The sequence below is a fragment of the Halichoerus grypus genome, chromosome 5 (genome assembly GCF_964656455.1).
Source record: "Halichoerus grypus chromosome 5, mHalGry1.hap1.1, whole genome shotgun sequence".
In the NCBI taxonomy this organism is placed as follows: Eukaryota; Metazoa; Chordata; class Mammalia; order Carnivora; family Phocidae; genus Halichoerus; species Halichoerus grypus.
Window position 1 is genome coordinate 68628209 of NC_135716.1, and position 21801 is coordinate 68650009.

At 40.8% G+C, this 21801-nt stretch overlaps 1 protein-coding gene across 12 annotated transcripts in view; it reads left to right on the plus strand.

Moving 5' to 3' along the window:
• ASPH (aspartate beta-hydroxylase) overlaps window positions 1-21801 on the plus strand; it is a 213776-nt gene that overhangs the window by 64195 nt on the left and 127780 nt on the right. For 5 of the 12 annotated variants that reach the window (XM_078072343.1, XM_078072349.1, XM_078072346.1 and 2 more), the window contains 10 exons: window positions 1530-1622; window positions 4541-4612; window positions 8475-8576; window positions 8680-8805; window positions 12432-12464; window positions 13444-13500; window positions 13988-14038; window positions 14487-14519; window positions 19046-19084; window positions 19472-19507. In XM_078072343.1, coding sequence (XP_077928469.1) covers window positions 1530-1622; window positions 4541-4612; window positions 8475-8576; window positions 8680-8805; window positions 12432-12464; window positions 13444-13500; window positions 13988-14038; window positions 14487-14519; window positions 19046-19084; window positions 19472-19507 — 642 coding nt within the window. The remainder of the gene's footprint in view (window positions 1-1529; window positions 1623-4540; window positions 4613-8474; window positions 8577-8679; window positions 8806-12431; window positions 12465-13443; window positions 13501-13987; window positions 14039-14486; window positions 14520-19045; window positions 19085-19471; window positions 19508-21801) is intronic. The other 7 variants (XM_036082459.2, XM_036082470.2, XM_078072347.1 and 4 more) reach the window with 5 other exon arrangements.

Below are 21801 nucleotides of genomic sequence, written 5' to 3' on the forward strand. Positions count from 1 at the left end.
TTATATGCCAGGCATTTCCTGAGGTGCTGAGAGTACAAAGATAAATGACACGGTTAGGAAGGTTTACCCTATTCATTCAGCAGAACGTAGTAATGAATAGTTTCATACCTGTTTCATACCTGTTCCATTAACAATTGAGAGACATTTAAATGGGAAAGAGCATGGGAGTTTTCAGTCCTGAATTCGGAATTTGAAATGTAATGGGTTTTATTAATAAGGCCTTCGCCTCTACCCATCACCCCCTGAAGTTGAACTACATTTAGGATCCGTGGTTATTTGTGTACTCCCTTTGAAATCTACATTATAGTTAGAAGTCACTGTACAGTTAGGACTAGAACACAGCTGTATCCATTGGCGTTTGTTTTGATAGTATAGCGTGGAAGATAAGTAACTGAAGCAAAGAGATGAGGTAGAATCCTGTGTATCTCTGTCTCACTATCTTTAGAATTGGAGAGAAGAAGGTGAGAGTGTGTTTTTGCCAATGAGAGAAAAATGAAAGGAAGAGTCAGGAAAAATACAAGGAATCAAAAAGAAGTAAAAGACATGGAGAGTTTTGCAGATTACAATAGCATATGTACATTAAGAGTGGTCTGAAGTGCTCAGGAGAAGAAAAATGCCTCTCAATTCTGTACTGACCTTTCCACTGTAGGCCATGGACATGCATGACACACTTCCTCTAGTAACAGTTGTTGGTACAAGATTCTCACTGGGGGTAACGGAGAGCCAGGAGCTGGTGAATGGAATGACAGACTCTGGGACCTGATTTAGCTTTCTAAAGAGTTGTATTTAGTTGAGGATGTATTTTAATGTTCTTCATATAGAATATCAAAGAAATCATTTAGTCTAATAGATTTTAGACTGGTGTTGACTTTAAAATCAGCTTTCATGTTCATTTACCCTGATGTTTTATTTTCCTTAAGACGTTAAAAAAAACACACACACATATCTTTGTTTTCATGTCTTTTAGCTCTTTATAGAACAGTACGATTGTAAATGGTACCTTGAGAAGATTGTAAATAGTTATGTATGATTTGTTCTCATTTTTAACTATAGTTTTCAAGAACAGGTAATTATATATAAATCAAAATATGGCATGCAAACAAATAACAAATTCAAGTGTATCTTAGTTGTCTTACTGCTGGATTCAGAGCTCAAGCAGCAATTAATCACTTCTGAACATGAGGAGCTTGAATTCATATTGAACTTCTTTTGGCAAGTGCAGACATGACTCTATTTTAGAGATTCGTGAAGGCTTAAGCAAGGATTTTTGTTTTATTGTTTTTAAGTGAAAGGTTAACTTAGGTAAAGAGATTGTCAAGGCCCACGTGAAGTTACAGAGCAGTCTGTTTGCCTACTTGAGTTTTTAAGCATCTCTACATTCTCATGGAGTATGAAGTCTGAGAAACTGAATCACTTGCACTATTGACGAAGTGTTCGAGAATATTGTTTTTCCTGGTTTAATATGTCAAAAAAAAAAAAAGAAAAGAAAAAGGAAAAAACTCGAGTTAACTTTGTGAATAAAAATGCAGGCCTTAAAGAAAGATCTGCTTCAAAGCCAACAGTCCCACCGGAAGAAGCTGAGCCATACCCGTGGCTGGAGGAGCAGGTCCCCGAGGATTCAGGTAAGCTCTCCTCGACTTCTGACAGGATGTGCCTCGTCCTGCCAGCTCTCTAGTTTGCAATTTCCAGAATCATGTTTTACCCATAATTTGTGTCATGATGTTTACGGAAGATGAAGTATTTTTTTCTCCTTCTCTTCTGGGATTTTGGAGTAAACTTAATGTTTTCTAGTAAAAATTTACACAGGATAATTTTAATTTTGGGGATCAAGAATCAAAGGCACAGAGGAGGTGGCACAGTTAGGAACATCATGAGCTAAATGCCAGGTATCTGGATTCCAGTTCCAGAACTTCTTATAGTGAAAGCACAGTTCGACACGTGGTGTACCCTAGTGTTGTCATGGTCGGTTCCAAGATCTAACAGAGGAGGCCTACTGGACTCCCAGTCTTTTTAAGAGGAGGGTCTCCTTTCTCCATCAGAGACTTTCCAGACCCCCACTTGGTGCTGTGGGAGGCCTCTTGTACATCCACATGAATTCATAGATGAATTCAGAGATCTCCATAGTCACCCAAGGGCCTGTGACTCACAGAAGGAAAACTCCTAAAATCTGTGAATAAATAGGCAAATGAAATTCGAATCTATTACTATCGTTTCCTGTTTGTGCTGTGATATTTATTGCAAAGTACTATTTAATTGCTGCACGGTTTCCCTTTACCTAATCGTTCTCCAAAATTTGGTTTCATTTTGCCATCTATTGGAAGGGTCTGGTATGACACTACATATTTACTAGCAACTGAAGTACTCTGGGCTGATTTTGTCACTCTATGAATAATATTTGATTTTCTTTTCTCCCTTTTAAGATCAGTATGCTGCTCTGATTTTTTTTATTTGTTCAAAACATAATCCTAGAATTTACTGTCTCCTTCCCAATCCTTTAGAGTACCATAACTCGAGCAAAAGAGCTACTTTTTTTAACGTTTTGTAATTAAATGTGTATTTGGATTTAGCATCTCAAATATTACTTTGCACTAAATAAATTTATAATTTAAAAAATACTGTTTTTCTAAGCTAATACCTACTCTGAAATGTTGTGCCATTCGTTTCAGCTCTCCTTTTTAAATTTTTGTTAATACTGCTCTACATTTAACTGATAACTTGTCCTTCTAAATCCGTTAGTTTATTTTCAACTCCTATCCTTTTCAACTTCTTGGCAGTGTTTGGTTTAGTTTAAATGTTGCCTTTTCAACCTTTCTCTTATCTAGGTTTTTGGCTTCTTTTTCTTCTCTATCTATCCTACAAACCCAGGTACATACCTCTCATTACAAAACAATAAAGTAAACCCCCTCTTGGTCCCTACAGTACTTTCTATCTGCCCTCCAGTCCCCGGCCCTGTACTAGCCAGATTTTTGAAAAAAGAATCTACAGTTGCTTTCTTTGCCTTATTTTCCACTCAGTTTTTAACTCATTGCAATCTAGCTTCTGCCTCTCCTAATCCTTCCCAGAGGAAAGGAGGAACATCACAGAATCATGGAAAGGTGGAACAGCATGGTGGACTCACCGAGTTCAAACCGGTGCTGGTAGCAGGTGATTCTGGAGAGGCATGTGAGGGCTAGATTGTGGAGCTCTTCTCTTCTGTTCTGAGGAGCTTAGATTTTCCTCTTTTCCTCTGTTCGGGCCGAGGAAGCCATTAAAGGGTTAAGCAGAGAAGCAGAGTACCATCCACTCCAGTTACTAATATTAGATTCTCTGTGGATGGTGCTGTCAGCAGTTGTAAAACTAAGAATTGGTTAGGAAGCTGTCATGGGCATTATAAGAGCCGAGGAGGGAAGAATAGAGATTGGCAGGCTCTTCTGTAATTGTATGCAAATACATATAAAAATGGTTTGTGATATACAAACATCTATAAAAATAGAAGGCACTTTTTGTGCTTCAGGAATGGTTTTGTAATGTGATTAGCCTAACCGGTTCTTAAACTCTTTTCCTATCTGAAGTTCAAATGAACTTACCCTGTTTTTGTCATCGAGGATTAACTTGTCAGTATAACTAACTGATGTCATTGGCATTATTTCATGTGACAACATGGGTGATACTAAGTCTAGTGCTACTTCAATTTACTGAACATGGATGTTTGTTAAACAGAAAATTTATCGTAGTGTCAATGTCATTATAGCTTCTTGTTTGTTGTGTGATGTTTCAACAAACCCGGTAATCCGATAAGCAGCACAGTGTTGTCGGAAGGTCATTACTGATAATGTTGACTTTTGTAATTTATATCTATTTGAATCTATGGATCTGACTGTCAGACGGGCTTCTCCAAAGCCGAAAGGATTGTCAGTTATCATGTGGGTTCTTGTCCTCAACTTTTGACCTTCTCAGTCCTCACACAGTGGCCTGTCAGGTGCTCTCATGTATGTTGGCCTCATCTTCCACATTTTCATCTTTATTTCCAAGTACTTCCCTTCCTGAAAGCTTTGCCCATCCCCTTTTCTTTATTCTATCATGATTGTGAATTTTGTTAATTAGAAACTGAAGTAATTTTGCTCTGTGAGGTGTTTGCTAAACATTTATATCTGCTGTCAAAATAAAACCAATCTTGGGCGCCTGGGTGGCTCAGTTGGTTAAGCGACTGCCTTCGGCTCAGGTCATGATCCTGGAGTCCCGGGATCGAGTCCCGCATCGGGCTCCCTGCTCAGCGGGGAGTCTGCTTCTCCCTCTGACCCTCCTCCCTCTCATGCTCTCTGTCTCTCATTCTCTCTCTCGCAAATAAATAAAATCTTGAAAAAAATAAAATAAAACCAATCTTAAATATTTACTGTGTTTGCCGACATACAAAAAAAAAGTGGCAAACGGGTATGAAAAGGTAGCATAGTTGATGAACCAAATATATTCATTTGAATGTGTGTACCTGGAGGTCATGTTTCATGTTCTTCATTAATATCTAGATTTTTTTCTACTTAGTTATGTTTTGTAATCATTTTAGGACCTCGGAATATTGAAGATGAAGTAGAACAAATTCAGCCCCTTCTCCATGAGGCAGTCTACACAGAACATGGTATGAGTTAAAATCCATTTTCTCATGCATTGCTTGCTCAAATAATGGTTAATTACATAAAGTGACTTAGACATTATTTTTAAATTTAAATCATAATTGAGTGTTTTTTTAAATTATTGGAGGACAAGTATTTCTGAAAGAGCACTAGACTTGTTTTATCTTACCCTGCCTTACTGTTAAGGAAATTATCGCATAGATTTAATAAAGAAATGGTTAGAATAAATGAGAATAAACAAGTTAAGACCAATGATACATTAAGAACAGATGGCAAGAACAGGGAAGAGGAAAATAGAACACAACCAAGCAAGCTGTAATGGGCTATCTGGAAGCTGTCATCAGCTGAACCTGGCTGCATGCTTGGGTGGTCACCATAGCAAAAAGGGAAACTTTTAATTACGTTGGTTATGTTACCAGAGAGGAAATGAACATGCTGTCTACTTAGAGAATATAAAACATTTCCCCAGCTCTTACATCTAAAGCATTTCTTATATGTAGTTCTGTACAGAGAATATTAAATGATGCTTTAGAAACCCATGCTTTAAGATTTTATGAGACTGTTTCTTGAAACATCCCTTGATAAAAGCAGAGAGTATAACCCCAAGATGTGACTCACAAAGGGATTTCGAAGAAGGCAGAACACATGGTAGCCTGATACGCCTAATGGTTTGGTGTGAGCTGAAGAGTCCTAAAGGAAAAAAGTATATTTCTTAAAAACAACTGGGACTCTCTATCATTGAAACTGCTTTAGCAGGCCTGCTAAACTGTCTTACTCAGTCTTAGGTGTTTGGGAGTTACGTGTAAAGCACCCATCCAGCTCCGTCTGTGCTGTGCTGGGGAGACACGCTGCAGCTGAGCTGTAGGTTTTCACCATCAGCTCTCCGCGGTCTCAGAGCCTGTGTCCTTTCATTACCGGCTTCTGCTCAGCCAGGAAAGCCCCTGCACCTGAGCGTGCGTCTGCCTCTGTCGGCAAGCACAGGCCTTCCCTTCCTGCATCTTTTCTTTCACTTTAACCTAACACAAGGATGATGCAGTCTGAACAAGTCAGTGATTTCAGTATGATGAGGTCGGTGCCTTAACGGTGAACTGTAATGGCTGTGTGGGCCTTGCATAGACTTTGGCATTAGCAAAGGCTTCTCCGAAGAGGTGACTTTCTGACTTAGTAGCCGAAGGATGGCGTCATGCTTTGCCAGGTGGTTGTTGTTCGGGGAGGGTTCTGAGCAAAGGGCGTGGCCCGTGGGCAAGCCCAGAGGAAAAGAGGATCCAAGAGTAGTTTGGGGTGACCGGCCAATGGAGTACCTAGGTGGAGAGTGATTGGGAAAGGGTGTTTGTACTTGATTCACAGAGAAATAGGAACCATTGGAGGGCGCCAGGGAGTGCTGTGCCTTCTTTCTGCAGTGTGAACATGAGCAGAGGGAGCGTGCTGGAGGGGAGAGGAGTTGGGGGGCTTTACTGGTGATCTGAGTGGGTCAGGATGGTTGGTTGAACCAAATTTAGCCAAGGTGGGGAGAGAGAAATGTGGGACGATATGGTAGACATTTGGGTGGGTGGGTGTACGAAACCAGACAGAAGGGGGCCGAATCAAGTCTAGCATGCCTGGGTTTCTGGCCACAAGCCTTCCTCTTGGACTTACTGTGTTCTTTACTTAGAAATTCACAGAGGCCATGGTTTTAAATGTTATTTGTGTTGCTTCTGAGTATGTATCTGCAGCCCTATCTCCTCTGTTGCTTCTGAGTATGTATCTGCAGCCCTATCTATCTTCTGAGCTCCTGGTTTATCCAGCTGCCTGTTGATCTTCATTTGCATGTTTTATGGGTATCTCAGACTCAAAATGCACTTAAACAGAATTCTTGATTCCTTTGCATTTCATAGCTCTCCCCCCAACCCCCTAAAATTTTGCTTTTATTCCACTCTTTTTATATGTTAGGTCTTGGTCTCTCCTCTACTTAGTAGCTTAAGCTAAAAACCGGGGAGTTTTCCTTATTTTTCTCTCTCCTCTTCTCGCCTCCTATGGGACCCGCGGGCAGGTCCTGCCAGCTTGGCCTCCAGCACGTATCTGGACCACAGTGTGGCAGCGTCACCGTCCCCTCCTGCATTGCTGCTGCAGCGGCGTCCAGTTGGGTCTGTGTTTGATGTGCCTTATGTGGACCTGGTCTTTTTCTTTTCCTCCTCTCAGTCACTTTTCTGCAGCCCAGATGCCTCTCGTTTCCTTATAATTGCCAAGTCTGTTTGCCTCGGGCCTTTGTACGTGTTATTATCTCTTGCTGGTATGTGTGTGTTCCGGTCTTCACATCTTACCCGATGGAACATGGCCTCCCTGACCACCATCTCTGCAGTAGGCTCTCTGTCCAGGGCCTTCTGTGCTTCCTCGTGGTGTTTCAGGGCCTGTGGCTGCCGTGTACTCGCTGTGTGGCTTTAGCCGAGTTTCTCAAGTTCCTCATCCTTCGAAGGGGGGTAATAGTACCTACTTCCGGGGTTACTGTAAAGGCCGAAGAGGGCTTGGCAGTGCCGCAGATGTCGGCCTGCAGGGAACTGTTTTGCTCGTACCGGGCTGTCACTGACTGAGCAAGGGAGACTCATAACGCATGATGTTCGGTTGGTTTCCCTGCTGAAAACAAGGGACTTTCCGTTAAGTAACGAGCGGTGGCCAAGAGCTAAATCCTGCCCATGTGAAAACCATGAAGTTGCACTGGATAACACAAGAGTAAGGAAAAAAGAATATGGAAAAGGGGGCATGATAAAATCAGTGAGAGGAATTAGAATTGGTGATTGGTTTGCCGATTGGCAGAAAATCTGAAACGAGGAGAAACAATGTAGCAGGCTGTGTTGGAAAGACAGAAAACGAATAAATAGCGTGGCCATAAATGGGCCTGCATGGTTCAGTAGCAGTGGAGAGTGTCGCTATTCCATACTAAAGGTGAGGGAAGGAAGGCTTCCTGCAGTGTTTGAGGAGAGTTTAGTGGCAGCAGAAATAGTAATATCCTTACGATGATGATGATGGTGATGATGATGATAAGAATAACACAACAAGAACAGTAACACCTAAATGCTTGTTATGGGCTGGGCAGTTTTCCAAGTGCCTTAATCCTCACAACAATGCTATAAGTAGGTACTCTTACTATTTCCTTTTTATGGAAGAAAAGTCCGTGGCACAAAGTAGTTACATAACGTCTCTGGGGTCACACAGCTGGTGTGGATTTGGAGCCATACACTCGAGACCCCACACTCCTAACCATTTTACTGCCCTGTGAGCACAGCTAAGTCGCTTGTGTTGCTTGGTTAGAGTATTATGTATAGGACATACTGTGCTTGAAGCCATGTCAGGTTACAATTGGGAGAACTTTTTGCACCAAGATGACAAGCTAAACCATATTGCAGCGGGATAAGTAGCCTATCCAACACCTACACAAAAGAAGCAGAATAGCTTAGTATATCATAAAAGTTAGTCTCAGAAGAGAAAAATGGGCATTTCTGCATAACTCACAGGCTCCACATAGCAACCTTTAGATGCAAAGTATAGTACAGGTGACCTCATGCAGATGACCTAGCATACGGCTGAGAGAGGTAGCTGGCTGTTCTTTGCAATAGAACATTTTACGGAGTTATTTAAGATTGTTATGTGGAGTTTTAGGACAATTCTCAGTGAGAGGTCACAAGGTGATCTCTCTAACCTGGTGATAGTAGAAGAGGCAAATACGTTAACAATTATGAATTCATTTATTCATTCCTTAAATACTTAGCATTTCCTATGGTTAAGCATGGCCCTGAGTGCTGGACATACATAGTAAATAAAATATATGAGGTCCCTATGCTTGGTGAGTTCATGTTCTAGTGAGAGAGGGCCTTCCCCCCCTCCCACCCTCAGGTGGACTAGCACTCGACCAGAGTGAGGGCAGAGCTTCAGAGTGGGCAACAGCCTGTGCCATGGCCCAGACGAGGGGCAGCGAGTGCCCAGCAGCAGGAGCGGGTATGTGGCAGCCTTTCGGAAGCGGCTCATGCGTCCGTGTTGGCTGTTGTCTGTGGGCCCTTGTTGTGGACTCATGTGACTCTGTTCATTGTGATCGTTCAAGGAGACGATGTGCAACAAGAAGAGGATGGACAAGCGAGAGAACCACAACTGGAAGATGATGATTTCCTCGTAGGAGGTGATGCAGATGATAGATTTGAGTCCCTGGAGACTAGAACATTTCATGAAGGTAGGACACATTTTTTTGGTTTCAGAATAAAACCCAGTAGACAATTTGTAATTATGATTATTGAAGTCTTTCTTAAACACCTTTAAAACCAATATTTAATTTTTATCTGAAGTTTATTTTTAAGTGGAAGCTGGTGAAACTAATTTTTTCCCTAAAATAAGTAGATATCTTGATTTTGATTCAAAGCACTTTTTTAAGGAAACTGTCAGAATATATAAGTTCCTTATAGAAAGTAAGTGAAATGCTTTAGCACATTACGGTTACTGTACACTTCTTCCTAGAGTGCCATGTATTAGAAGAAATTCAGAAAACTGATGAAATATTTTACTTGGCAATCTATCACAGTCTCTTGCTCTAACATGAACTCCATAGGCACAGCTTATAGAACACAATTCTTAGCTTCTGTACCAGGCATTGACAACCTTTTTCTGTAAATAGCTAGAGGATCAATATTTTAGGCTTTGCAGACCATATGGCCTTTATTGAAACTACTCAGCTCTGCTGTCATACTGCACAAGTAGTCTTAAATAATACCTAAATGGGTACGTATGGCCATGTTCCAGGAAAACTTTATGTACAAAATCAGGAGGTGGGCTTGCTCTGGGCTACAGACCATAGTTTGCTGACATCTGTTCTGTGTCAGTATCTTCCATTAAATGCTGGTTATTTAAATATCCACTGAGTAGCTTCCCTTGGATCATTTGCAGAAGGCAAGTTAGAGCTACAGTTATTCACTGTTGACATATAGAAGGAAGTAATTTCTGTAATGCTGAAAACTTTTTCTCATGTATTTTGAGTTCTGCTATGTTTTAATGTGATACTACCGCAGTTATTTATTTGAAGCCTTGTTAAATGAGCACACATGCTTTGTTCTTATGGTATCTATTCTCCGTTCTTTTTTAAGGTGGCCCTTTAAGACTTTAATGAGTTCTTGAAAGATTTTTTTTTAACTTTTTAATTAATTTATTTTTAAAGTAAGCTCTATGCCCAATGTGGGGCTTTAACTCACAACCCTGAGATCAAGAGTCACATGCTTTACCCACTGAGCCAGCCAGGCGCCCTGAAAGATTTTAATCCACAAGTTGTATTCTGATTGATTAATGATGTTTTATTTAGAGTGTAGAAGTATATAAATGATATAATTGTATGTATATAATTGTATACATAAAATGAATACTACTGAAACATTGAGATGGATGTTTCATTTCTAAAGAGTAAAACTAAAAAAAAAGGTTGACAGCACCCACACAAAACCATATAGCCCATTGTGTTCCACCATATAATAATCATCAGAGTCTGTGGTTGAGCTGCTTCAGGACCCGTGCAAAAGCATAGCCCCACAAGCCACAAAGGATCTGGATAAGAGGTATCTGGCAGTGTTTAAGGATTAGCTAAGCCTCAGTCAAGTTCAGGCAAGTAGAAAGACTGTGAGAAACAAGTAATAAGTGAAATCCACAGCACTAATGAAGGTAGGAAGGGTCCAGAGCCATAAGGTCTTGGATTCAGAGAGGGAATTTCTTGTGAATATGGTCCATAAAAGATGTACTTGATATCCCTACAAATAGTTTTCAGTCTTGGATGCAATCAAGATCGTGTAGAGAGCTTTTAAAAGAATGCTTTGACCCACCCTAGACAAGGTGAATCAGAATGTCTGGGGTGTGGAGCCTCTAAAACAGATCATGGTCAAAGTTCCCCAGGTCGTATCCAAGTGCAGCGGAGGTTGAGCAGCACTGTGGCCAGCCTGGTGATTTTTTCACGTGTCTCCCCTCATGTCCCAGGCTGCTGGGTGTGACCAGGCTAAGGCGTGTGCCTCCATGCTCATAGCCAGGGGGAATCTGGTGGAGACAGCACTTGGACAGGCTAAAAATTGAGTGGCGAGCTAGCCTGGTCACAATACAGTTGGTAAATGGTTGCTAAGACTTTTTTTTTAAGCATATAAAAGTAATGAAAAAGTAAAGTATATCTCCTTTTCACAATATTTAATGTATTGGGAAGCTAGAAGCAAGAAGCTCTTGATTTATGAGTGAATGTATTTCCAAAAACTTACATTCATGCTTATTGTTGAAAGCAGGAAATATGCTTTTCCATAGAAATAATGTTATAAGTGATGGTTTGATTCCCATACCAACCTACAAAATTGTATATAATGCATAATTTTCTATGAAAAATGTACACTCAAAATGATTTTGAGCTTGTATATGAGTTTAGCTGCATTGTGCATTAAAAGTAGGAATTTATAGACCAGCTTTAAAACTTCAGACCTTTGGGGTGCCTGGGTGGTGCAGTTGTTAAGCGTCTGACTTGTGGATTTGGCTCAGGTCGTGATCTCAGGGTCATGAGATTGAGCCCCATGTCAGCTCCATGCTCAACATGGAGTCTGCTTGAGGCTGTCTCTCCCTCTCCCTCTGCCCCTCCCCACTCGCTCTCTCTCCCTCTCTTTCTCAAATAAATAAATTTTTTTTTAAAAAAAAGAACTTTAGGCCTTTAGTTATCAGTTTTTTTAAAGAGTTTATTTATTTGACAGAGAGAGACACAGCGAGAGAGGGAACACAAGCAGGGGGAGTGTGAGAGGGAGAAGCAGGCTTCCCGCGGAGCAGGGAGCCTGATGCGGGGCTCGATCCTAAGACCCTGGGATCATGACCTGAGCCGAAGGCAGACGCTTAATGACTGAGCCACCCAGGCGCCCCAGGCCTTTAATTATCATGTATGTTACAGTTTCTCTGGGAAAAAAATGCTTCTAATTTCTAAGTAAGGGATGCTGATAAAATGATTTCCACACTTCCCTGGTATCTCTTGCTCCCTCCTGTCTTCGGCCAACATGGCTCAGGAAGATTGACAGTTACTCAGAATTTTGGTATCTTAGATGCTGCTTAAATAACACATTTTAGTTAAGACAGTTAAGACACTCAAATTATCTGAAACAAGGAATTTGATATTTTTGAGGTTAGGAGTTATAGATTGGGGGTAGGAAGAAGTACTCCTAAAAAGTTTATAAATCGAGAAAAGCTTACTTTCTGACCTAATCTTTAATTGGGACATAGATTCAGTGTGAACCTAAAAGTTGTTTATTGAAAGTCTTCAGAAATGAAAAATATTTACACTTCATATAGTTGTTACATTAACAAGGGTCAGTGGAGTAGTGAGGATCCTGTGGGGGCAGCATTTTGCTATTGGGGGTCTGCGGGTTCAATTATGAACTCATTTACCTTTCAGCTCCCCATCTTAGAAAGTCTCCTCTGTCTTTCCTTGTGTTCCCATCTGTAGACACTGTGCTTTTGCTCTAGAAAACAAGACACCACAGTGGAATGTGAAGTAGACTAAGATAGCCCCTTTCCTGGGTCCAGCCTTGTCACTGTGTTACTCTGTTCAAATCATCCTCTCATTAGTCCAGGCTGTGGTGGTGTTGAGTGGGTCGAAGAGAATGTGTAAGGCATTTCTAAGTGTAGTTCTAGTAAAAGATAAAGTGTTCAGCAAACAGTTAATGGATATTTTCATGTTTTATTTTAATAATTATTTGCTTTCAAAATAAAATCAATGGCAAGCATAGATTGAGGATATGCATCTATAGTATATATACATACAATTTTATGAAAGTACTACTATTGATTTGATGTTACTCTTTTCAGAAACTGAAGATAGTTACCATGTAGAAGAGACAGGTGAGATTTAAACTTAATAATATTTTTTTTTAATTAGAATGAGTCTTTTCCTATGAAAAGAACATCATGAGAAAGAGAAAATATTATCTATGATTATCTATTAATATATTTTATAATATGTCATAAAATATGTAATATGTAGTTAATTGTTATATATAACATATATGGTGTCATAATTTCATGTATATGTTTCTTTGTGAATATAGTTTTTGTGCTTTTGAGGTCTGCTTCCTGAAGATAAACACCCAGTAGTGGGATTGCTAGGCCAAGAGATAGAGTAGAAGTACATGTTTTGTAGCCTTAAATTACAAAGTCACTGAAAGATCAAGATTGTGTATTGTCACTCGTCATGCATCCCCAGAAGATATGGCCACACTGGAGATGGACATGTCATCTTTCAGTAAGCCTGTGTTGGCCAGTTTTTCTTCCGGTGCTGGAATAGATCCCTCTCTCTGTGTTTGAGGACCACATGATACTCTTGGCTAGCATTTAGGACCTACATCATTTCAACAATATGTATTTGTAAATACTAGAACTGTATTGCGGTCTGGGAGTACTCAGGTACTGAGTTCAAGTGTGAGGGGCTGGGAAGTGTGTGTGCCCTTCCTCAGGCACACTCTTGCAGCTGGTGCTTGCTGAGGGGATGGGAGGAGGGCTCACCTGCCCCGCCATCTCTGTGGTCTCTGTCTCTCTCTGTCTCATTAGTCTTTTGCTGAATATAGTTGAATTTGCATAATCTAAAGTTTGTGGTTCGATTATAAACCCATTGGTGATGGGGACTATCTCATTCATCTTTGTATTTGGCATTTCACAAAGGTAGTACCTGGGTGTTCCATGAGTGAATATAAATGTGAGCATCATTATGATTTGATTTTACATTTCTGGCATTACTGGATATTGCGCTTTTCCTATTTTGAATACCAAGTGTAATCCTTCTTGAGATATATTTGTAATTTCCTAATCGTTTCTTAACTTATAGCTTCACAGGCTTATAATCAGGATATGGAAGAAATGATGTATGAGCAGGACAATCCAGGTTTGTGATATGTGTTTCCGTTTAAGGCACTGGCCAAGGCCAGTCTATCCCAGGGTAAATGATTCACTCTGATTCAACACAGAGTCCTCTTTATAATACTCGCAATCATTTTTGGTTGCCCAGACATTTATAGAAATTCCTGAATATAGTTTAATATTACATGGAGGAATGAGGGAAAAAGGAGATGTATTTTTCAAACCACAACTGGGACTTTGCTCTTTGTAGATAGGATGGTGGGAAGGCGATTCGGAAATTGGCGAGGCAGTGTGGTGTAGTGGAGTCTGACTGGTTCTGCTCCTTCCTGTCCTTGTGACTTAGAGAGCAAATTATGGAACTTTATTCAGCTTAAATTTTATTGAATGATAATGATAATATCTCTCTTACACAGTTGTGAAGATTGGAATTAATTTGTAAATACTTTAGAATGGCATCTAGTAATGTGTTTGGTTTTTTCATGTTTGACAGAGGTGAATATTTTTCTCTATAGATGCCACGGAACCTGTAGTAGGTGATGATGAAAGAAGGAACCACGAAGCAGGTACTGGGTGAATATTTTCATTAGATTGTAAACATTATTCAAGGCTTTACAGTTGTAATGCTATGTTAACATGATTTTTCTTTCAAAGGAGTCAAAGAAGTAATCTTAACACCTAATAAAAGTCTTTTTGCCTTGTAACAAGATTAGATTATGAATGGAATATCAGGCTTTCATATTTTAGCTCATTTACACTGGCACCACGACGAAACAGGATATTAATCCTTAATGCTACTTTTGCATATCTTACTTTATGCCAGTTTGAGGAATTTTTATGAAAATAATTTACTCATCCTTTTGTCTAGTTGTTGGGCAGAGGCACGTACCACTGACTGCAGACGCTGATATTTAAAGGAATAGAATTCTGTATTTGAGATTAAGTTGTGGTTTTTAGCTAAGCACTTACATAGAATGACCCATTTAATACTGAGTTTTATTCTCTTTCTTGCAGATGACCTTACATACCAAGACTATGATGAACCAGGTTTGAAAATGCTTCTTAACCTTAAGCCATCTACTTGTTTTAAAATCTACACATAGTTTGTAGAGTATAGAGGATAGTGTTTTAAGCTTCAAATACCATAACTTAAAAGCTCCAAATGAATGGGAGTTTTCAAAGAATTTACTTGGGAAGGTGTTTACCTCCTCCAGTGGTGCTGCCATTGACTAAATAATTTTTCTTAAATTCTTTGCAAGTTGCCTTCGGAAGCCGTTAAAAATTATTCACAAGAATTTATGTCATTATTTTATAGTCTTAGCTCTCTTTTGACTAGCATATGTCTGGTGCATAGAAAACCAGTCAGAGTTGAACTACTCTAGTTTCTTCACTACAAAGTAATCCCACTCTTAAAGGTGATGGATCCACTAGCATGGAGAAAGGTACAAAAGAATTTCACTGCAGGCTTAAAAGTGGCATAAAGAAAAGAGTTCGGGCATGTTTTTGGCATGAGTGGCACTAGATTCAGATTTAGGCAATTATAGCTTTGTTTGTTGCCCGAGCACTCCCCAGGCTGTTTTGTTAAACTTCACGAAGTAGATTCTATTTTTGCGACTTCCGGGAGAAGGAAATAAGGTTCAGAGAATGTAAGTGATTTGCGTAAGTTGATATGACTAAGAAATGATAAAGCCAAGGTGTGTCATTTTTATTCCATTTTTATTCATTTTATACATTCACGGATGACTGTAAAAGGAGAGAAGTCAATTGAGCATAACTTCATGTGTGAAGCAAGAAGGACGAAGAAATGTATAGTGCTTGAGTCAAATATGGAGGACTTTCTATGTGCTGGATGGTTTGGGGGCTTGACATTCAAATAGGAGCAATATGGAATCCTACTGTCAAGAAATGTATGGTTTCATGACAGTTGGTGGTTCTCAGTTGAAGAAAATTAGGAGTGGCTGTGTATAAACCTGATATGTTAATTTATTAAGCATATGTATTTAAGATTTAAGGTCCTACTAAGATGACCAGTCATGGTGGCTATTTCTAATGGGATATGAATGATGCCATTGGAAGCATCCTGGATTCTGTCTTTAAGAACTAGTATTTTTATAAGAAATAACTTGGCCACTATGATTGCATCTAGATTTTCTTTTCAGTTTCAAATTTAAGGGAGAAAATAGGAATTTGGAAATTAAAAGTTGTATGTAGAGATGAGACTTGAGATAATTTTCTAATTTCTGCCACTCATTATAGTGTTTGTCTAAATATGCTAGGAAGAACATGTTTGGAAGGCAGTTTGCAGACTAGATCCAGAGAACTTTAAAATCAAACTTGAAAGAAGTGTAAAATTAGATACCGTGTTAAAAAAAGATATTGTAAAAATAAATGTGTTTTCATAGGCAGAATATCAGAATAAATATAATTTAACATGTTAAAAAAAATAGTAATAAATAGGACCTAAGGGGTCATCAGAATTTGAGACACTTTGGGTCACAAGATTTTGAGATACTTTAGATTACCTTGCTGTAGAACCTAAACTTTTTCAAACAAAAGGGATTTAATAGAATTATTAATAGGATTATTCACTGTGTTCTAAAAAGATACCTTTGTAACATTCAGGAACCAGGCTAGGGAAACCAAGTGAACATATGTAAGTGAAGCTGTAAGTAGGGTGAAAATAAAACTATTTTTCAGGGATGCCGGAGTGGCTCAGTCGTTAAGTGTCTGCCTTCGGCTCAGGTCATGATCCCAGGGTCCTGGGATCGAGCCCCACATTGGGCTCCCTGCTCAGCGGGAAGCCTGCTTCTCCCTCTCCCACTCCCCTTGCTTGTGTTCCCTTTCTTGCGGTCTTTCTCTCTGTCAAATAAATAAATAAAATCTCTAAAAAAAATCATTTTTCAGTAGAAGAACAGAATATATTCTGTATTAAACTCCCTACATCTAGAACCTGGAAAACATGTGGCTTATTAAAGCTATGGAGGTAACCAGCTTTCATATTAAAAATCTAGAAAGCATCAAGCCTACATTGGATATACCTAGGAAATGACAGTACCGTCTCACCTTCTGATTGATTTATTCATGTACTGCATATGTATTAACTATTTTATGTCTAAAACAGGACTGGGGCAGTTCCAGTGAGGAAGACATACATAGTCCATATTCCTATGGGCCTTATATTTTAGCGGCAGGTGGGGGGGGAGAAATTACACAAAGAGCTTCAATTTAGTGTTTTTCCTCACAATTGTGCTAAGTGCTGGTGAGAACAGGGACGGTGTGTAACAAGAGCATATAGTGAAGAGACCTACTTAGTTTGTGGACCAGGGAAGGCTTCCCTGAAGTTGGAGGTGCCAAGGCAAGGGGAAAATGTGGCCGGAATGTCGTAAGAAGCCTCTGAGGTGGGAAGATATGTCTGGAGTGCTGGCAGTCTAATCTGGCCTGAGATTGCACTATGTCTGGGCTCCAGAGGATGCCTAGAGCTAGTCAGGGATGTTCACCTACCCTCAGGGCGTTGTTCAAGGCACTACAAAATCAGATATGCATTTTGTAAAGATTGATCGGTCTGATGTGTAGCAAATAGACTGGAGAGAGACAAGAGTGGATATGGGGAGACCAGTTAGTTTAGTGTCATTATCCCAATCTGATCTTGCCCTGAGTCCCATCTCTGCCAAAAGAGGAGTCAGAGGAGATGAGTTTCAGGAAAGGGATGTTCAACAGTGTCCCATGCTGGTGAGGACCCACGTGAGGTGAGCACTGAACACATGCCTTGGATCTAGTACGACAGCGGCCTCCTGGTGACCTTGGCAGGAGCCATTTTCAGTGGACACAGATGAAGGTGGACAGAGATAAAGTAGTTTCAGCCAGAGTGGTGGCAGTGAAGGGTAGCGGACAAGCTGAGAAATGTAAGGAGATAAAATTGACAGGGTGCGTGATGTGTGGGTGTAGCTGGGGGAGAGAGCAAGGTGTCAGGAACCCCGTCCACTGTTCTGGCTCATGCCCTTGATGGATGGCGGTGCTTTTTGCCTAAGACAGGCAGGACTGGAAAACAGGAACGGGCCAAGAGGCCGTGAGTCCAGTCTGTGTGTGTTGACAGTGTGTGTCGAGACATCCAGGGGGATATGTAATAAGCCAATTGGTGGTGCTTGGATCTCAGCAGAGACCTCTCATTAGTGGCTGTGAGTTTGGGAGTCATGAGTCTGTACAAGATAATTGAAGCCAGAGGCCGAGATCACTTATGGCGGAAGGACAGTGTAGGGGGATGGGAGTCTCTGGCTGGCCTTTGATGAAAGCCAACATTTCATGCCTGGTAGGACTAGGACAGGTGATGAAGATTGAGAAGGAGAAAGGAAGGAATTGAAGGTGAACACGGTCACACCAAAGTGTTTGAGAAGGAAGGAGCTGCTGAGAGATCTAACTTGGTGAGGTGGATCGTCCACTAGATGGAACGAGGTGGTCTCGGAGGAGCCTTGGCAGGGATGAGTCAGGGCCACAAGACAGATGGCAGTAGTTGGGGAAGGAAGTGAGGGGTGAGACAGCAAATGTGAACGACTCTTTGAAGAAATGAGATTGTGAAATGGAGGGGAGAGGTGGGGCAAGGGGAAGCAGGCTCAAGAAAGGGCTTTTTTTTCTTTAAGTTGCTAGAGACGTGAGCGTGTTTAAATACAAAACAGTTCAAAGTGACAGAGTGAGCAACCCAGCGCTGCTCCTCTGTCTTACCAGGACCACCAGAAGGACAGGAGATGATGGGTTAAAAATGGTCCCTTACTCTACCTAGCACTGAGAATAACATCTGAAATATAGTAGGTGCTCAAAAAATTTTCTTTAGTAAATGATCGTAAAGAATACATCGATAACTGTGCTAGGAAAATAAGAAAGCTCAGTCTAAGTGAACCAGAAAATTTGAGGCATTTTGGAGAATTGATAAAGCTGGGATTGGGTTGACCCAAGAAAGCTGTGACCCAGCCGCGCCCGAGAGAAGAGACCAGAGCCTCCTTTGTAGCAGAGCACAGAGCCACTGAGCCCCATGCAAGTAAACGAGGAGAAATGATGGGCCCTGGGCCGTGGGTAGGGCAGTGAGTTCACAGTCTGCCAGCTGAACCCTCGCTCTGAGGGGCTGGCACCAGCAGTGTTTGCCCCCAGGTGGCAGATCTGAGAGTTGTTCCCTAAACAAATAGAGAATCTGCCTGGTAAAGCTCAGAATTCTCCCTTGCAGACATGAAAAAATAGAAAAGGGAAATTCAGTGCCACCAGGAAGTAAACAGATTTTGGATCCTGGTAACAAGTGATTGGGGAAGAACCTTAATTTCCCCCATTTTACATGAAGAAAGTGTTTGTAATTGCCCATCTCCTGTGACTAAAAGGTGGCCGACTTGGACTTTGAATCTGTGCGTGTTTGACTCCACACCAGACTCTTCCCCACCCTACTCTGTAGGCTGCTACTTCCCAGCGACTAAGCCCAGGGGTTTAAGGATGAATTAGACATTGTCTCTGCTCATGAAACCATACAGCGAATGTTGTGTCACAGTGAGAGTTAATGTAGTCCTAAAGGATTATTTCTTCTGTATATTTTCTAGTATATGAGCCATCGGAAAATGAAGGGCTAGAAAGTTCAGGTAAGCTTTTTCTCTAAACGGGTGTTTCCTGCAATCAGCCCCACCCCCCCTTGTATTTATTAAAACTCAGATAACTTGTGGGACAAAGATAGATGTAGTAAGAAATACAAGATATTTTCAAGTCTCCAAGGAAGTAATTGCATATTGTCAATATGTTTATTCCTTACTTAAGATGCAAGTTTTATGTCATCAGGGATGATGTCAGCCTATTTGATGTATTCTTTGAATATAATCTAGGAATTAAAGTTGATATGCTAATATAAATACTTATGAGTCTTCATAAGAAGCCCGCAGTCTAAAAAGAGCCAAATTTAGTTACTTTAGTAGAGATAAGTTAATTTAGGAATCTAGTGTGAGTTAATATAAAATGTGTTTTTTTTTTTTTAGATAATGCTGTAGAAGATTCAAACATAATTTTAGAAGGTAAGTTAATTTTATAGAGATAGTTTTACTTTTTGTATTAAAATTATGTTCCTGTATTCAATAGATGTGTATTGAACACTTTGCTGTCCATAGAGTGCTCAGGGCTAGGAGGGAGAGAATGAAGACAATGGATAGGATTTCTGGTTTCCTTGGGGTTGGCATTCTCGTGACCAAACATCATAAAGTAACTACAGATTATGAAAAGTGCAATAACAGAGATAAAACCAGGATAGTTCAATAGCAAATAACTGGTTACAGCGAGGCTCTTCTAACTAGGGGGTGGTTTTGTCAGACGGGGTTAGCCTTGGACAGGGATGGGTTGAAATTGGGTTCTTCATGTTGTTGTTCAGCTGCACAGACTATTTTTGAAAGTGAAGGGATTTTTCCTAAAAAATTGTTGCATATATTACATGGTGGTGCTTTGACAGCATGTAGAGTTGCGGAGATCCTAACAGTCTGCAGAGTTCTTTCATATACGTTATTTCAGTTGTTCCTCACAGTGGACACTGAAGAGGAGATAGGACAATATCATTGTGCTTTTTTTGTGTGTGTGTGTGGCTAAGCTGGTATTCAACCCAGACTTGGGGCCTGCAGTGGACTCTGGGGTCCATGGGCTTTAACAGCCGGAAGTTGCCACAGGAAACATGTAATAGGGCATTTGCTCTTAAAATTACTCTTAGAATTCATTTATGAGCCACTCATTGTCAGTTTTCAGGTTAAATGTTACTGCTTTTGAGCTTGGTTAGGCAGAATATTTAATAGTACAGTTGACTGAAATGGGAGAAGATAGGGAGGAGTGGAGGGAATGTGGGGATACCAGAATTGCCGTCATCATCCACTTGGCTGCCGGCAGAGACCCCTCCACGGCTGCTGTGGGACCTCTGAGTACACGCACATTCATCTCCACGTAGCAGGCTGGATAGTGTTCAGAATTTCTCCTACCTCCTATTACTCAGTTCTTTTTGAAGAATATAGCCAAGTCTGTTTTTTATTCAGTCAGGATCAGAAACTGGAAACCCCACATCCCTTGGAAGAACTTTATCCAACCCATCCCACCTATATCGTTTTATATAAGAGACAAAACATCACAATATGCCTCTTGGCCCTGCCTTTCCTGTGTTCGAAGTAGTTTTTCCAAAGACTTCTCAAGCATTTTGATAAGCCAGTAGAGGACGTAATGGAGACTGCTAAGGGAATTCCTTCTGGGGGGTAGTGGGGCTCTGGACTGTGCACCGCTAGCCCCACCTGTAGTTTCTGTGCTCCTGTGTTTGGAACCTGAGTGGTCAGTGAGAAGGAACTCATCATAATTCACATGCCTCTAACCTCTCTTTCCCCCCTCTTCCTTGACTTGGCTCGATGCCTCAGTATATAATTGGATTCCCACACCAGAAATGTGAGTGTCATCATTGACACTCCCTCCATCTCTGCAGCTAATCCCAAGTCCTGGTGAATGGGCTTCCGAAACATTTCTCAAACCCATTCTTTTCCCTGTGGCTCTAGTGATCTAGTTCAGCCCTCATCAGCTTCCTGGACAACCGTGGTCACCTTTTAGCCTATCTTCTCAACTTGATACTTGTCCCCTTCAAGCCCATCTGTCATGATGCCATTAGGGTGATCTATTCAGAAGTACAGGTTAGGCTGTATCAGCCCTGTGCCTAAACCCTCTTTTCTTCCCCATCTGTGTCAGTCAGGTTACTTTCCGTTATAGGCAACAGAAAACTAAACTTGAATTGGCTTAAGCATGAAAGATTCAGGTGACAGATCAGTTGTGAACTTGGTGAGGAATTTGGACTATATTCCAGGTGCATTGGGAATCTGGGAAAAATACTTAAATGAGGTATGGCATAATCTGACTTATTTTAAAGAATTACTTTCACTCCTAGTTAGAAAATGGATTGGATGGAGCAAGAATGGAGGCAGGGACCACTCTGTTAGGAAATGATTGGGTACCAATCCAGGAAGTGATCATGGTGGCCTGGAGTAATGTCATGGCAGTGGAAATGGAGGGGAAAGTTTTGAATTTGAGAGATATTTTTGAATTACAACTGATGGAACTTTCTGATGATTGTGAAGGAAAGAGAAATCAAGGGAGACTTTGGTTTGGTTTGAATAACTGTCGGATGATGGGGCCATTTACCAACTGTTGGATGGTAGGGAAACTAGGATATAGAGGAAACTGGTTTAGGGGAGAAAACCAAGGCTCCATATTAGATATTTTAAGTTTGGGAATGTTGTGAGATTCCCAGGTGGGGGTATCAGGTAGGGGGTTGGATGTGCCAGTGGTGGGAGCTAGA